This window comes from Caenorhabditis remanei, chromosome I (genome assembly GCF_010183535.1).
Source record: "Caenorhabditis remanei strain PX506 chromosome I, whole genome shotgun sequence".
Classification (NCBI taxonomy): domain Eukaryota; kingdom Metazoa; phylum Nematoda; class Chromadorea; order Rhabditida; family Rhabditidae; genus Caenorhabditis; species Caenorhabditis remanei.
The window spans coordinates 9,167,592-9,184,981 of NC_071328.1; the positions used below are offsets into that span (position 1 = coordinate 9,167,592).

General features: G+C 35.8%; 4 protein-coding genes across 4 annotated transcripts; 2 read left to right on the plus strand and 2 right to left on the minus strand.

The window, feature by feature from the left end:
* Window positions 1–200: 200 nt before the first annotated feature.
* On the minus strand, window positions 201–2,306 carry GCK72_001901 (uncharacterized protein; the record flags this gene model as incomplete). Its single annotated transcript, XM_053723172.1, has 5 exons — window positions 201–789; window positions 835–1,102; window positions 1,152–1,979; window positions 2,024–2,202; window positions 2,248–2,306. The coding sequence occupies 5 exons, from the start codon at window positions 2,304–2,306 to the stop codon at window positions 201–203; spliced, it is 1,923 nt and encodes a 640-aa protein (XP_053591817.1).
* A 477-nt stretch (window positions 2,307–2,783) lies between these two features.
* Window positions 2,784–9,068, minus strand: GCK72_001902 (uncharacterized protein; the record flags this gene model as incomplete). Its single annotated transcript, XM_053723173.1, has 4 exons — window positions 2,784–2,909; window positions 4,881–5,094; window positions 5,552–5,630; window positions 8,972–9,068. 4 exons carry the CDS (start codon window positions 9,066–9,068, stop codon window positions 2,784–2,786), a joined length of 516 nt encoding a protein of 171 aa, XP_053591818.1.
* A 296-nt stretch (window positions 9,069–9,364) lies between these two features.
* On the plus strand, window positions 9,365–10,021 carry GCK72_001903 (uncharacterized protein; the record flags this gene model as incomplete). The annotated part of the gene is made up of 3 exons (XM_003114914.2): window positions 9,365–9,587; window positions 9,634–9,731; window positions 9,902–10,021. The coding sequence occupies 3 exons, from the start codon at window positions 9,365–9,367 to the stop codon at window positions 10,019–10,021; spliced, it is 441 nt and encodes a 146-aa protein (XP_003114962.2).
* A 396-nt stretch (window positions 10,022–10,417) lies between these two features.
* On the plus strand, window positions 10,418–16,875 carry GCK72_001904 (uncharacterized protein; the record flags this gene model as incomplete). The annotated part of the gene is made up of 5 exons (XM_053723174.1): window positions 10,418–10,478; window positions 10,826–10,886; window positions 12,036–12,185; window positions 15,343–15,623; window positions 16,592–16,875. 5 exons carry the CDS (start codon window positions 10,418–10,420, stop codon window positions 16,873–16,875), a joined length of 837 nt encoding a protein of 278 aa, XP_053591819.1.
* Between the last annotated feature and the right edge of the window lie 515 nt (window positions 16,876–17,390).

Here is a 17,390-nt window from a genome sequence, read left to right on the forward strand (position 1 = left end):
GAGCGCACATGCAGCGCTCTTCTCAGAAAAAAAGGGAAACAGCCCGAATTATTAGAAAAACTGAAAAAAAAAGAGAATCGAACAAACTTTACTTTAACTGGGAAACAAATACACATATTGAATGGAGGAAAACATACAAAACGAAAAAAAAAGTCAGTGAAAGGATACATTACTCGGAATTTATAGCAATTATTGGTGTCCTAATAAGATCTGACCTTTGGAGGGACCCAATCTGTCTCCGATTTGTCAAGTGTCGTATCGATAACCGGGCGATATGTGAGATCAACAGCTCCTGTTTTGGTGTCAATCCCGATAATGGAGTGTTTGCGCCAGTGTTCCTCGAAAGTTTTCTTCTTTTGTCCCTCCAAAGATTTACTGTAATCGAATTCATCGATTCTCTGCTGGAAATCATCACGAGCATGAGCTCCGCGAGACTCTGTACGGTTTTCAGCTGCAACAATGGTTTGGTTGGCATTGATGAGTAAGTTTTGTAGTTCGAGAGTTTCAACAAGTTCCGAATTCCAAACTTTTCCAGAGTCAGCACATGCTTTCAAGTTCTTTTGCTCTTTGTAAATAGAAGCCATTTTTTGCACTCCTTCCTTCAACAAATCACCACGTCTGAAAACAGCCGCGTGTTTCTGCATAGTATGTTGCATTTTGAGTCGTAATTCAATCGCCGGAATATCTCCCTTTGAATGAAGAAGTCCGTTCAAGTTTTCCCGTGACTGATCTTCACAATTGTCCGGAAGTTCTGGAATAGAATCTCCTGGCTTGTTTTCCTTTAGAATACTGAAAAATAATAATTACAGGGTGTTTTTGCATTTCACAATTTACTTTAGAGCACACGATCTTCCAAAAATAACTAAATCGAGTAGAGAGTTGGCACCAAGTCGATTAGCTCCGTGAACAGAATGAGCGGCACATTCTCCAGCAGCATACAAGCCCGGGATAATTTGGTCTCCCTTTTCTGGTGTGTAATCGAGAACTTGTCCTTTGTAGTTGGTTGGAACTCCTCCCATATTATAGTGAACAGTTGGAATGACTGGAATAGGCTCCTTAGTAACATCGACTCCGGCGAAGATTTGAGCAGTTTCCGAGATTCCTGAAATGTAAATAAAAACTAATAGTAAGGTATTAATGACATTCGTTACCTGGCAATCTTTGTTGAAGTTGTTCGGCTGGGAGATGATGCAACTGAAGATAAATATGATCTTTATTCGGTCCAACTCCTCTTCCTTCGTTGATTTCCAATGTCATTGCTCTCGACACCACATCTCTAGAAGCCAAGTCTTTTGCGACCGGTGCATATCTTTCCATGAATCGCTCTCCTTGTGAGTTCACTAAATATCCACCTTCTCCACGAGATCCTTCTGTAATCAAACAACCAACACCATAGATTCCAGTTGGATGGAATTGAACGAACTCCATGTCAGAGTTACGAATTCCGGCGCGAGCGGTGAGTGCAGTTCCATCTCCAGTACATGTGTGAGCAGAGGTACATGAAAAATATGCTCGTCCGTATCCACCTGTGGCGAGAACGGTGTTCTTAGCCCGGAAACGATGAATTTGTCCTGTTTCAATATCCAAAGCAATTACTCCGATACATTTCCCTTTTTCCATAATCAAATCGAGTGCAAAATACTCAACGAAATAGTTGCAATCATACTGGAGAGATGCTCCATAGAGAGTATGAAGGAGTGAATGTCCAGTTCTATCGGCGACACAGCAAGTTCGATGAGCTTGTCCTCCACGACCAAAATCGTTTGACTGACCACCGAAAGCACGTTGGTAGATTTTCCCATCCGTGGTACGCGAAAAAGGCATTCCGTAGTTTTCTAGCTCAATGATAGCTCTCTCCGCTTCACGAGTCATGTAATGAATAGCATCTTGATCTCCAAGCCAATCAGAACCTTTGACGGTGTCATAGAAATGCCAGCGCCAATTGTCTGGGTTCATATTACCCAAAGCAGCGTTAACACCTGAAAATTTGTTATATTATCGTGGCTTATTTTAGTTTCCAAACCTCCTTGAGCTGCCACGGTGTGAGATCTAGTAGGAAATAACTTTGTGATAACTGCAGTCTTCATTCCGCCCTCTGAAAGTCCCATCGCTGCTCTCAAGCCAGCACCTCCAGCCCCAACAACAACCGCGTCAAAGGTGTGATCGATGACATCGAAATGTGTTGTAGCGCTAACCTGTTTTCTGAAAGAGGTGCCATGTAACAAATTATGAATTAAACCCACTCACTTCATATAGGTTCGCACGGGCGTTCTTGCCCGAGCCATCGATTTGACGGCGTTTAGCATAGTTCTGGAACGGTATATTTAGGATATTTAAAATTTAATTTGAGAAAAAAAATTGGAGACTTACGAAAAAACTTTAGAAAAGATCAACAGCGAAATTTCAGAAAAAAACAGAACCGCGCAAAAGAATTACCGTAATGATCTGTGACCGCGTTCAGACTCAAAAAACTTACAAAGGTACGCGCCTTTAAAGTTAATATTGTGGTACGGTAAATACTATAACGTCTTTGCTGGTCAAGGCATTTCTTTCTGAATGCTCGGGGATACGGAAATTAAAACCGAGTCAAAATGTACATTTTCATTTCATATTGATTAATCGAAAAAAGAAAATAACTGACAAACACGAAGTTTAAAATTTGAAAAAGCCGTCATTTTTCGAAAACTAACTAGAATTTTAAAGATGAAAATTTATTGGGGATCTACAGAACGACACAAAAAATCGAAGTTGCTTTCCAATTATCTTTTCGACGAAATGTTTGTCTACCAGAACCACTTGGACATCCATTGTGGGAACCAGTTATCGTAGAATTTTGGACCGGCATACTCGGAGTGTTGACGCCAAAGATGATCACGGGCTTCAACGGATCCCCATGAATGAGCGAACACCTAAAAAAATGAATTGATTGATTATAAACATTAATTATTAATTATTTTATTTTCACAAGCGTCAATTTCTATCTTGTAAACGGCACGCCGATACTACGGCAACGTTTCCCGCCTTTAGTTTAATTTTTTGAAAAATGTTGCTAGATCTCTCTAGCGCTAGAGAAGACGACATAACGATTTTAGTCTCAGTCTACTTCAATTTCTTAAAATCCATTATTTTTTAGTGAAAAATTAATTTTCTATCCACGTTTAATAACTTGGAACCTCGCTTTTATTTCCCTATGAAAACTTTCAGAATAGTTTTTCAAATGCCGAAAAAGATCCTACAGACAGCCCGAATGAGTACCGGCGGAAGAGCTCCTCTTACCGCAGCCCAAAAAAGAAATAGCAAAGAGATTGCGAAACAAGAGGAAATTAGAAAGAAACTAATGGAAAAAAGAAAGAAACTTGAGGAAAAACAAAAGAAAGAGATGGAGGAGAAGGAGAGGATAAACATGAGGGCAAGAGCCGCTTATCATGCAAAAATAGCACAAGCATTGGTAATTTTTCCAGATTAACAGTTCCGAAAACTGATTTTTCTAGATTTATGGTTTAAAAGCATCGGTACCGAAAAGAAAGACCAAACCAAAAAGAAAGGCGGGTCCGAAGAAGATATACCACACAGCGCGAATTAGTACCGGCGGACATGCTCCTCTTACCGAAGCTCAAAAAAGACAAAGGGAGAAGAATTTGAAACGAGGGGAGGAAATAAGAAAGAAACTTATAGAAAAAAGAAACAAACTTGAGGAAAAACAAAAGAAAGAGGAGATAGAGAAGAAGGAGAGGATAAACATGAGGGCAAGAGCCGCTTATCATGCAAAAAAAGCACAAGAATTGGTAAGTTTTCCTGACCAACAGTTCCAAAAATTGATTTTTCTAGATTGAGGCTTCAAAAGCATCGGTTTCGAGATGAAAGAAAGCTCCGGCAGATACACAGGCCGCACAGCCGAAGAAGAGCAAGAAAACACAATAGAAAATATCTATTACATTTCCGTTAAATTCTTTTAACTTGAAGCTGTATTTAACAATAAAATGTTTGCAAAAACTGCATATTATATGTATCGTCAGCTTCCTCAAATCTTGAAATCGCGGACTAAGGAACGTTCTACACTTCTTATGGCTTTTCGCAATCAGTCGTATATATTTTGAAAGCTGATGACACGCTGATTGACCTACACTTCAGAGATTGTTTTGAAGACTCTCGCTTGATCAGATAGGTTTTCAGAGTTTTTTGCTCGTCATTTTGAACTAGAAAAAACAACGCCCAGAATGGCTGCTCCAAACTTCTTCAAGAAGACACCAGATGGTATATGAATCTGTTAAAATTTGTGAAAAGTTTTTTTGAATTTTCATATCATCGTGGCATTGACCGTCATTTTTGGAAAAATCTACATCTTTCAAGAAGAAATTTATTCCGTTTCTATCATTATTATTATTAGTATCAAAACATCATCGAAGATCTATAAAATGCTATAAAATAGATAGAATCACTCTTAAAATTGAAGGAAAAAAACATAAAAGTAAAGCGGAATAGAACTTTTCCCCCTTTGGGTACCTACCAACCCTCTCCACCACTAGCTCGGCACCATTTTTGTTCTCGAGGAAAGAGTAGACTAGCGACACATATTTGAAGATAAGAAAAAAGAGTCGGACATATAAAATCTAAACGTTTAAGTACTTAAATTTCTAACTGAAATATCTCGACTCGGTAGGCTCCGAAACAAAAGTTGGAATGGGATAATTGATCAGTGTGTTATTACCATTCGAATGATATTTGAACCATTCCGAATCCTCATAACAAGTATAGAATGTTCCCTAGTGAGATTCCCAGTAATTCGCGGCTGTCAGATGCATTATCGATTCCAGAACCAGTTCAGCCAATAACTCGGTGTCATCATTCTCTCCGATTTTAAATGATTTATGCTCACTCACCTCAGTGGCTGATGGATCCCACCACTTGTCTCCAAGGGTAAAATACACTGGCTCTCCATACCAGGTACCAGTTTTCCATCCTGGAACGTCTTTCATAATTTCCTCTTCGAGAGCGCGGTTTTTAGCCATCAATTTGAGCCAATATCTGTCACGTTCGGCAGTAAGGAAGGGCTGCATGGCATTGTTGATGTCAACATCTTCGAATTTCTCAGTGCTGAAAATCATACATTGTGAATCAAGAAATAATCTGGAAAGACTGAAAAAGGTCTTCAAAAATATACTTTTCGAACATGAAATCATTTTGATGAAAAACATCGAAGGTATTGTCGCGACAAAAAAGTTCCGACATTTTTTACCGACGCGTGTTTGCGGACTCAGTGCTAAATTATTAAATTTTCCACTGAGTCCGCAAACACGCGTCGGTAAAAAATGTCGGAACTTTTTTATTTCTATAATAATACGGCAAAAATAATTTCCACCAAACAAAAATTAAGCTAGTTTTTACTTATGTAGATCTTAGATAATTTCATTTGCATCGTATAGTTTTCAGATGTTCAAACGGATGGTATGAAAACAAACAAATTTTTTCAACAATGTTTTTTACTTAGCGAGTCCTTAATGAGTCATCAAGATACGTTTTCATTGATTTGCCAGAAAATCAGAAAACTTACATGACTGCCTTCTTTCCTTCAAGAGCGGAGTAAACTCCATATGCGGTGGCTCCGAATATGGCTGCCACGACGGTTCCAGCTGAAAAACATTTAAATTTTATAAATCAGAATGGTAGATATGCACTGGAATAATATATAAAGTTCTGGTTGAAGTTAAAGTTCTTGGTCTGTAAACGGAAAAAAACCTCTTACAAACTCCGTATGACTTCCTCCGGCTAGAGGTTTAAATTATCGCTTAAAGAATATTTTTCAGAATAATAATACGAAATAATGATTGCAGATTCTTTCGATAACGCTTTTCAAAGTTTTTATATTTATTTATTTATTTATTTAAAATACGTACGTGAGAGTACGTGGCAAGGTCAATAGGGGGGGGGGGGAACTTGAAATGAAATAGAGGGAGAATAGTGAACACGTGGAAGGTAAATGAATTGTTAATGTTATTGGATGGGCGACTACTTATTCATGTCAGTTGTACCGCAATACTGGAGAAAGCTTAATGTTTTATGGAGCCGTAGGACTAACTATTTTACTGAGGACGCGGTGAGTGAAAAAATGCTCACGAATTTTAGATCTTGGAGTTTTCCAATGATAGAGGTGGCCTCGTCTGGTATTGTGAGATGAAAGTTGAAAATAATTGGTATAGTCAATATCTATTTTTCCTATTAATAATTTACCGAAGAAGAATTTATCAAATCCGGCTCGTCGGGAAGATAAAGATTGAAGTTGATAATTCACTAAACGTTGGTTTGCCTGGACGTACTTTGGGTCAGTTCTCAGTATTCTTTTACCACAGGTTCTAAACATAATCCTACGCGTGAAATTACTTTGAACTGATTCTATGTTTTTAATTGTTTTACAACTACCTGGATTAGTTACAACTGTGCCGTATTCCAGTATTGGACGCACAAATATTTTGAAAAGCAGGGTTAGAAGTCGGATATTGTTACTATGGAACGATTTAAATACTGAAAAAGCGACAAAATTTGCTTTTCGTATTGCTGTACTCCAGTGATCTTTAAAGGTGAGCTTCTCATCAACCAGAAATCCTAAATCTCGTACACAGCATTTTCTATCTATCAAATTACTATCTAGGAAATAATTATAATGTTTTGGAGATTTTCCGATCGATAAGCAGTGAGTTTTAGCCACGTTCAGCTCAAGTTTTGCAGAATTCGACCAATTAGATATGGCATCAATAGCAATTTGTAGATCCGGTGTGTTTTTATGCTTTGGGAAGGATGAGAAAATTTTTAAATCATCAGCAAATTGCATAGCTGTTACAGATTTTGGTATTACAGTAGCTATGTCGTTCACGTATATACAAAACAGAACTGGGGAGAGGACCCCACCTTGAGGAACCCCACACGATATTGTTCTAACCTCCGAAAAAGAAGAGTTAATTTTTACTTTAAACGACCTCCCGGTTAAAAAAGAATGAAGCCAATTTAATAGACATGCATTAAGACCAATGCTGGTAAGTTTAACTAGAAGAAGATCAATGGGCACCGAATCAAAAGCTTTGGAATAGTCGAAATAGACTACATCGACTTGTTCGCCTTTTTCTAAACTAGATGTCCACTGATTCATGGACTCGAGAAGACATGTGGCCGTTGAACGTTGAGGCCTGAACCCATGTTGCCCGGGACTCCAGAAATTTATTGAACCTAGGTGATGAGAAATTCTACGTAAGATACACCTCTCATAGACTCTACAAATTACAGAGGTAAGACTAATTGGCCTAAAATGAACAGTTTTTGTAGGATTTTCCTGCTTTTTCAACGGAAACACTATAGACTCTTTCCATCTATCTGGGACCGTTCCATTCATCATTGAAAAATTGCAGAGTTGGCTTATGGGGCTAGCAATAAATGCACTTATGATTTTTAAAAATCTGGCTGGAATTCCGTCAGGAGTCAAAGTGTTATTGCCCTTGATTTTACTTAAAAGTTTAAAGATTTCATCATCTGTCACACATATAATGTCTTGAAAAGAACGGTGATACGCGGGAACAGAAAAATTACCATCGTACTTATTTTTATATTGAGCCTGGAAGTGGGCCGCCAGCGCTTTACACTTCTCTTCATCCGAAATATGTAAAGTGTCATGAGAGTCTTTAATGACCGGAACAATGTTAGATGACCGTTTCAGAACCATTTTTGCAAAATTTGAGAACCTGCTAGGCCCTTTTTCTTTGAGCATAGAAATTTCCAAATTACTACGGTATTTATAGAGTTTTTTCCGAAATCTTTTTGATATTTTGACATAGGTGACGTAATCGGCTTTTGATCGGGATTTGACTGCCTGAGACCAGCTATATTCCACTAATTTTTGGAAAGATTCTAAATACTCTGGAAGGTTACCCATTCCCAGGCGCGAACTTGCCCAAGGTACTGACTGAGCAAAGACGTACTTCAAATACGTAATAAAATTATTGTATTTATCGTTTACATCCGAAACACCAAAAATTAGAGTCCAATCTACATTACTGAGCATTTGTGATAGAGTACCGTAACAGATGTTCTTATAATCCGGATAGCTGATGGATGGAGAAGGGGGTTTATAGAGAAGGTCATACTTGAATTCTATCTTTGAGTGGTCGCTGCGACCAATAGGAGCTGAGACGGTTACGTTTTGAATTGGGAAGTTTGAGAATACGAGATCAAGAATATTAGCCCCCCTGGTGGGGTTCCTTACATACTGGATCAGATGATTATCATGACAGAAACTAATAATTTGTGTGGCTAGTTGGGCATTACTGTGGGGTGAGTCGGAGAGCCAGTCTATTTCTCTACAATTGAAGTCACCCATTAATAATAAATTTTTACCGGGATCAAGGTAGGTAGAAATCTGCTTCAAAAGTTTTTTTGTATTACTAGGACTACAAGAAGGCGTTCGATAAACGTTTACTAGGATTAAGGGGTCTACCCCAATATCAAGGACTACTACAAGTATCTCAAAACCATTTTTGACTGATTCAGAAAAAAGTAACTTAGAATTTATAGAAGATTTTACAAATGTTGCAACTCCACCACCTCTACCATCGGAACGGTCCGATCTATATAAAGAATATTTTGTGGGACCTAAATTCAAAGAAAAAAGAGAATTAGAAGTATTAATGGAAAGCCAGGTTTCTTGAAAAAATGCAATATCATAACCGCCACGCTCTAGCAAGAAGTTAACCTCAGCTCTATTCGCAATTATGCTTCTAACATTAGCAGATAGAACTGACATGAATAAGTTATCAGGATACAATAAAGAATCATTAAGAACAGAGTTAGAAGAAGAAGGGGACAGAGAGTTTAAATCTACTTGAGAAGGGCCGGTCTGTCCCCTAGTTAGTTTCCCAGGTCCATGGGCTCTAGGGAGGGGGGCACATTATTAAGAGATTGAAAAGTAAATATTTTTTAAAGAACTTACGGCTCCAAACGAGTTTCGGGAACGTGCGATGGAAGTTGAAGGCTCGATAGCCTCCCTTTGGAGGCATATCCTGTCGGAATTCTGCTCCCGAGGCCATGTTACCTGTAATATTTCATTTTTATAAAGGAACCGATTTAATTTATTTTGACTAAAATCCAGCTAAAATGTTGAAGTATAAAAAGTCGGGCAAGTTTTGCGGCACGAAGAATGGGGCGGAGTCTTTTCTGCAAGGTCATCGCACACTTTTCACGGGGGTTTTTCTTTGGCGCGTTTTCTGATATATGAAGAGATTTCACCTCATTTTTGAATAGGTTCCTTTCTTTACAGTCTGTTCATTATCACTAATTTTTTTTTCAAAATTCCTCTGATAAAATCTCATGTTTCAGTAGTAAAATGAATCCAGAAGAAAACCAAAAAGCTCTCGAGCAATACACTCAGGAAATTTCGACAGAAGCTCTCAAAGATGCCAAACACTTCCTGGAAAACAGTCTACCAGCTGGACAAGGTGTACAAAAAGATATTTTGTTAGCGGAAGTATTATCTGAAGAACAGCAAATCGAGAAAAACCGCAAAACAATTGAAAGTTCGATAAAAGAACATGACGATCTAAGTACTAGTGAGTTACGGTTTATATAAATGACTCACCAAAATTTATTCTTAAGATCTTCCCGAGGAGGAGCTCAAGACATTGGAACAATTGCAATTTGAACGCGATGAGCTTCAAAAGAAACGTCAAGAAGAAAACACAGTTATTGCAGAGGTAAGTGTCAGAAGGAATTGAAGAACTCATTCAAACAAACTTATATCTGTTTCGGAACAAATCTGAAGGTCACTACATGAATAATCTATTCCCATTCTAGTAGTTCGAGTTTTCTGGAATTCAATCATGGCAACATCGAAATTTCATGTACAATTCTTTCTCAGTTTCAGAGTTACAAATCAATTGAAGATATTATTCGCATGAAGAGGGAAACCGATGAGATGCGTGAAAGGTACATGAAAAAGAAGGTGGAATTGGACGAAATTATCAAGAAAAAGAAGGTTATCTGAAGCTTCTGTCATTCAACTAATCGTGATGATTTTAAATATCTGAAATTTCCCTTAGAATCGATCTTCTTATTGACTTTCCAATACTTGTGTCCTATGTTCTCCGTGCTTCGCATATTTTTTGTCCCAACTTCTCTGTATAAAGACACATATCTTTTCTTAGTGTTTGTAGCCGAAACGGAAGTTTTATTTTGAAAAGTACGACAATATAGAGGAAGACGGTACAGAGACGCAGAAATCATCACTTTTTGTTTGCGAACACGAAAAGCAAAGTGACCACCAACGGACACTTTCCGAGCGAAATATCTCTCCGAGGAGGAGCTCACTTAGCTTAAGTCTCCGAGCATTTGACCATCATACTGTTTTCATTCTACTTCTCAATTTTCATTTGTTTTTAAAATGCTTCCAAGGACAGGTTCTTTCGATGGAATTCCAAAAAACTTCAGGGCAAGCCTGAGAAGTGAGTTTCCCCAGCAATAGAATTCATAAATAAAATTTTCTGAAAATTAACTCGAGTTTTCACTTGAATCCATTTTAGTTCCAAACATCAATCCTCGTAGAAAACTTCTTGATTGCGAGAAGATTCAGTAAACATTCACATTTCATCTTTTCCTTCTTGAATATTGTAAACACAGCGTTTCTGTTGGACACATCATTCTGTTTCTCAAAGCTTTTTCGTAAACTTTTTCATGGTTTCGGCTTGTTGAAAAAAGATTTTTGCATGGAAATGTTATGAAAATCTTTGGAACTCATAGAAAAAAGGGTTTCCCACAATCAGAATTAATAAAAGTTCAAAAACATTTTCAGAAACACACAGTGAAGAAGGCTCTGATATATTTGATTACATGGATGAAGGAATTTCTAGAAGGTAAGATTTTTCATTAAAAATATTTCATTTCCAAATCTCTGCTATCCTAGCCGTTTCGTGCCTTTCCTAGACTAATTCCCCCACTTTTTCCTTCCTTTTTCTTTAACAATTTATGTTTCTTATCCCTTCTAATCCACCCATTTCCTCCAGAAAATAAATTATTTTCCTATTTGTTTGTTCGTATTTTCTCAAAAATATCACCATAGTTACACACATGAAAGTCCCGTATTCAGTTTGTTTGCTTTTTATTTTCTTTCTTGAATTTTGCTTTATACTTTTTTCTTGGTTTTCTAATGCTTGAGAGAATTTTCAAATTTAAGATTTATAGTTTCGGATTAAAAAAAATTCTATTCTAACTACTATTCCTCCTAAGTATTCCATCTAGTACTTTGATATTTCGAAACAGAAAGTCTCATCGAATATTTCGAAATCATTTGGAGTGACTTATGCAAAAATAACTTTCAAAGATGGGTCAATGTGAAAAAAGGAAAGAGGATTATGATGATGACTACATCACGTTTTTCTCTTTTTTTTCTATATTGGTGAACTGTTTATTTGATCTTCAAAGTGTCAAAAGTCATAGAACATAAACAAAAAAAAAACTAAGATTTCTGATTCGAAGTTACTCTTTTTTTGGTTCATTGAAACTTAATGCTCTTCTCGAACTCTTTTGTATTCCCCTGTAAGTTCAGACTATACGGAGAACAAGTTAAATTGAATCTAAACGCCTCAATTTTTTAACTGATTTCTTAAAGTAATTTTTAAATTTTTCCTTTGACCTTCTTTCCGAGTGTTGTAGTTCAACTCTCCTTTACCAAGCACCTTACTAAAATTAGTAGTTGAAGAGGACGTTTCTGTTCATTTTGATAGTAATCACAAACAAAAATCTTCAAAATGTTGCAAAATATTTGCATAGTGATGTCTACGTTCCTGCCTTCTAACCAAACTAACAACTATGATTCATCCCGTTTTCTCTTCTAAAAATATTTTTTAAAAGGTGTGAAATCCTAGTTTCAAGGAATTGAATATCAGTTAATTCTAATGCGATTCGGGAGAATTCTGGTATGAGAATCCATGATGACACTCCGAACGTTTTAAAAAAAACTTCAAGTTGAACCTAATCCTCTCCGTTGTTTACTTGAATTTCAGCACTTCTCAATACTCTGGAATCCTCTCAATTGCACCACCATCCGCCAAACAATCTGGAGATTTCAGTCATCTTCCAACAAACTTTGTGACTCCAAAAAATGAAGATCCGTTGAGGAGAAAACTTGTGGGTTTTCTCAAAAATACAATCAAGTGAGTCAAAATTTTTTGAGGGAGTTGGAATTGGAATTGAATAAAAAATAGTGTGGGATAGGGAGGAGTCGTCAGACTTTTCGGAAATCGTTGGGCGGAAATGGGTTTATTGCTGGATAAGAGTCGGTAGCTAGCCGGATTCTGAGAATAGACGTTCCTAAACTCATTCGAAATGACTGGAGTGAAACCTTTTATTTTAGTGATTCGAATAATGATTAATTTTTTGTAGAAATGATCGTAGAGTTATTCAGAAATCATCTTATCTTTTTTTTTCAAATTTGACTCCATCATTTTCCGTTTGATCTCATTCGTCATCCCAATTCAACACCAAAATGGCTCATATTTCCTGTAAACAGACATCTGAAAATAAGCGAATCTGAAAAACTTCTGCATTAATTTCAGTCAATTTTTCCGGCAGCACCATAAGTCTTATATTTCCGTTTTTATTTTCCAATTCCTCTTGATATATTTATTAACCTGTTCCTACGTTCGACAAAATGCAATTCGTGAAGAATTTCAGTTTCAGTTCCAGGTAACTGTAGAATAAAAGAAGAAAAAACCGTGGGTTCTAAAATTAAAATTCAATCGGTTTGTTCATGCGAAAAAAGAAAAAATTCGATTCAAACTAATTTGATAGCAACTCGTTTACTTTCTTTCACTCGAAAATTCCAATTTATCTGTTGTTGAGATTGAATAGTATCTTGTGAAATCGTTTGTTCTGAACTTTAATTTACTTTTTTTCTAAATTGATCATCTTTTAGATTCTAGTACTTTTGCAAATAGTTCAGTGTTTCTAACGGGAGGATGTGGGTTTTACTCCTGGATCTGATGAATAGATACCTTTTTAAAGATTGGAAAAGTGTATTGTCTTCACACTTGTCAGTTTTCTTTTTTTTTTTGTATTTTTCTGAATAATCATTTTACTGAAAAAACACAATTTTTTTTTCTTATCCCTGCTCTATAATTTAGAAGTCAGTTTTCAAGTATTTCTGAGTTTTTTCGGGAAAGAAAACATTCAGAGAGAAATAACCGAAAACTCGATAAATCAAAATGAATATTATCCCAAGAGACGCGAATACCATAAGATGATTAATGAACTTCTCTTCAGCTTGGCTCTTTTTAGAAAATGTTTACTTTTCCTATATTTCTTAGATAGTTCAGTTATAGTGTCCATTCATTATTCATTTTTTGAATAAAAAATTAAATTCCATTTAGAAACAAAAAATTCAATGCTGATTCATCAAATGTTCTTTTTTTTAACCATTTTGCGGTAGACAGGCAAGGCGACTTCAGACCAACTGTTTGAAAGTCGATTTCAGACCAAGAATCTGACCGCTTCTCTATTATTACTACAAGTTTATGTTGATCTCAGCACTAAAAGCAAACCGTACAAATACAGAATTCTCGTTTTTTTCTCACTTCCTCCCAAATTTCTTTCTTCTTTTTCTCTCTTCAATTCACTCCGAAAAACCAGTTTCCATTTTGAAATCTTCTCCTCCTTCTTCTGTAGTGGACTGCGTCTCTTCTGATCCATACAGTATCTCTTGTTCGATTTCTCCCAGGCCAAACAGACAACCAACGCATCCATTTTCGTCATATTTCTTCTTCTTCTTTTTCTATTCCCCTACTATGTTTTCTGTTTATTGGACCCTTTTGGATTAGGCGTCAAAAAGAGAAAAAGTTGGAAAACAGACTCACTTGGGAACTGAATGCTGGTAACTGGATATTATTTTTGGCTATGTGTTTGTGTGTCAAGTGACTGACTCTTCTCTAACTATTCTCAACTAGAGAAGAAACAAAAAGGTCAGATTTCTACTATTTCCTTTTTTTTCAAATGTTAATTGGATATATAATATATATAATTACTTCCAAGTTATTGAACAAAAATATTCGGATAATTGACAATGCCTGAAAATTTAATCTAGTTAATCAGAGAACATCAGAAGTTTTGCTAAATTAATGGAGACTCGTTTAATTTCAAACTAGATCAGTCTTGGAGTCGAAAATCGGAAATTATAGTCTTCTGAATACAAAAATTTTGTATGTTTATCGTGCGTCAATCGACATGAAAATTGAAGTTTTCTGACCCTTTGTATCGTAGTTTTTGGAATAAGTCGTATTTGGTCTGTGTATAGAGCAGAGGGACAGCTTCTTCCTCATTGAACTGATTGCTTGAACTGGAAGCTTCAATACTGATGTAATTTAATTCACCTTGTCCTTTAAGTCGTTATCATCTGGAAAGAGTTTCGGCCTTTTATAGAGAATCTACTACGTCTGGCTTGAATCATATCTTCAGCTCATTCTCATTCCTTCTCTCCTTATACCCATTTTATTCCAACAGAAGTCATTCAAATTTTTGAAACCATTCCTAGTCTTTCAGTGATCTCTTTTCCCTGTTTTCATTGAAATTTGGACTGTATTCGTCACCCATTTTTGGACTGATTTGATACAAAAACTTCTGTTCTACTAGTGAAACAAAGAGTGATTTATTTGTTCTGACAACTTGTTTTCCTAAATGAAATATTTACTTTTCGCCTTTTCTTGAACGTTGTAGTTTTTGAAACACTAAAGTCTTTAGTCTAAAGTATCCATTCTTCTCAAAAATCTCTACAATTTTCCTTTTTTGTTGGAATTCTCACAACATTTTTGAGTACATAAACATACGTTTCACTTTTTATAATAGTAGTTTATAATAGAACATATCGTGTTGGCTTTGTTTTTCAGCTGACTTACTATATAATTTTAATTGAAGACCGTTCTATTATAATATTAATTTTGCCTTTGGCTTGCGGTTCTTTAAGCATAATTTCTTGCAAGTAAATAATCTTGTCTTGACTTCAAATACTTTCAGAACGTTAGATGTTTCGAGACAGCATTCTTAGTCTCTACGAGATACTTACACAACAGATCTACCATAAGAATCCAAATATTTTCACTTTGAGTTCTCACCACTAAATTTTGAAATATCTACTCTTTGAATCAAAGAATAAAATGACACTTCAAATAGAAAAAAACAGAGAAGAAAGGACGTTTTCGCGCCATAAAACCATCAAAAAACTGCGACGAAAAGCGCATAAATATGAGAGGAATCGCTCCGATTTCCTCTTTTCTTTGTATTGATTTCTCGAGTTTTCCTAAAAAATCTTTTTTTTTCCAGAATAATTCCACTAATGCACAAGGCATCGACTGATAGTGAAAGAGATTTGAATAAAAATCAAAAAGATCCATCGAATAATAATCAAGAAGAAAAAGGAGAAGAAGAGAATCCAACTACTGCAAAATCAGCAAGATTTCAAAGTAAGGATTTGAAGAAAAAAGTAGAAAAAGGGAAAGAAGAAGATCCAAAAATGATGGACTCGGAATCAGCGGTTTATGAAATCGACGAATTGAATTCAACGATTGCTCCGTCGAGTTCTCGGCAGTGTATTGTTGAAGCAGGTTAGTACCCGCTTGAAACGTGTCGTTTTTGTTCAGTTCGTGTGTGTTGTTGAAGGTTTTCTGTGCACAAAATTCAAATCTAGATCAGGTTTACTCTTTGAAAAGTATTTTATTTCGAAGATTCTAAAATATATACTAGATCTCTGACCCATCATAAAGAATAAAAAACTATACTTGAATTCTCAAAACAAAAATCCCGCCTGTTCTTATCAAATATTAGAAACTAGAAACATTAGAAAGAAGAACCACAAATATCCTTTAAAAACTTCTTGAATGTTGAAGACTTGATACGTTTCAATTCTAATTTTCTGATATGTCAATAGGTCGTTTGACAGAACTTACTTCAACTATTCTTGTCAGTGGGAACAACAAAAATAAATGGAAAATTAGGATTGAACAAGTGGGAAGAAACCTCAAAATAAGTCTCTGTCTCATTCTTCTATTCTGTTTTTGTTCAGAATGACCACACAAATTTTAGTTTTTTCGCCCTTTTTTGTTGCTTCTTGAAAGATTCACGTGGTCTCTTCTCACTACTTCTATTCAAAAGATTTTTGAAAACACCGATCATCAAAATAACAACAATAGTTTTGTGATAAATGAGCGGTGAAAAAGGTGAGAATTTGCCAATTACTTCATTTCTTGACCTTTGTTTCTATTGTCGAGGTAGCTTGTTTTATCTCTTGTACTACTGTAGACTTCATATTTTCAACTCTTAAATCTATTCACCTTGACTCTCATAGTCAGACTCAAATAATAAGAGAAACCTCACAACACGATATCTATGACATCAATATTAGATCAGACGATATAGATGGTGAAATGATTTTGAAAAATTGAATTAAATATTCGAAAAAAAGTTTATCGGAAGCTAAATTTAACATTCTGACGATATTTTCAAGAGTAACATAATTATTTTTTTCAAAAAAGCTTCCAAAATGAAACCCATCTAATATATAATTTCATTTCAGATCTCGAATGTGCGGTGACCATCAAAAAGCCAAAGAAGAAGCCACTTCAACGTACGGAGTTCCATCCACGTCCTCCATTTTCATGTGTTCCAATTTATACTGCAATTCTTCTCGGATTATTGATTGTTTTGATTGTTGGAGCAGTCACAACAATCATCGATATGAGACCTGCATTCATTTATGGAGATGCCGATAATTCTACTCATTTGGAGCTTAATAAGACGTTAACTTCAATTGTTGAACCACCCCCACCTATCTCTCTATCCACTTTAAAACCACAGTAATATGCAAATTAATTTCTCCCTTTTTTTCTGTACATACGATGTAGGTCCACTTTGTTGCGAATTGAATTACCGGTGATTTTTTATGATGGTTTTTTGAAGTTTTGAATAAATTTAAACTACGAACATATCGAATTAAAAATAATTTACAGGGATTGTGTTTTGTGGCCTAATTATTCGGAGCTCTGACATACTTGAAATTACTTGAGACATAATCTGAGATCACTACTAAAGAATATAACTGGTGCTTGTGAAAATGTTTGTTTTGGTGTCAATATGAATCTCATTCATAATCTGATTGATCTATCGTAGTCCTTGATCTTTGCCAAAGATTCCAATGACTTCCAGATGACTTCTTCTGCTTCTGCTTCTTCTCATAATTAACAAAGATCGTTTGTTTTGAAATGACCAATACGTAACTTTCAAATGTTCTTCTTTATCCCTCTCTCAATCTCTTTTTCTGGTCATTTTTCCCTTTTCCACTATAAAATCCGATAAGAAAAAGCATGTTTTCCTTT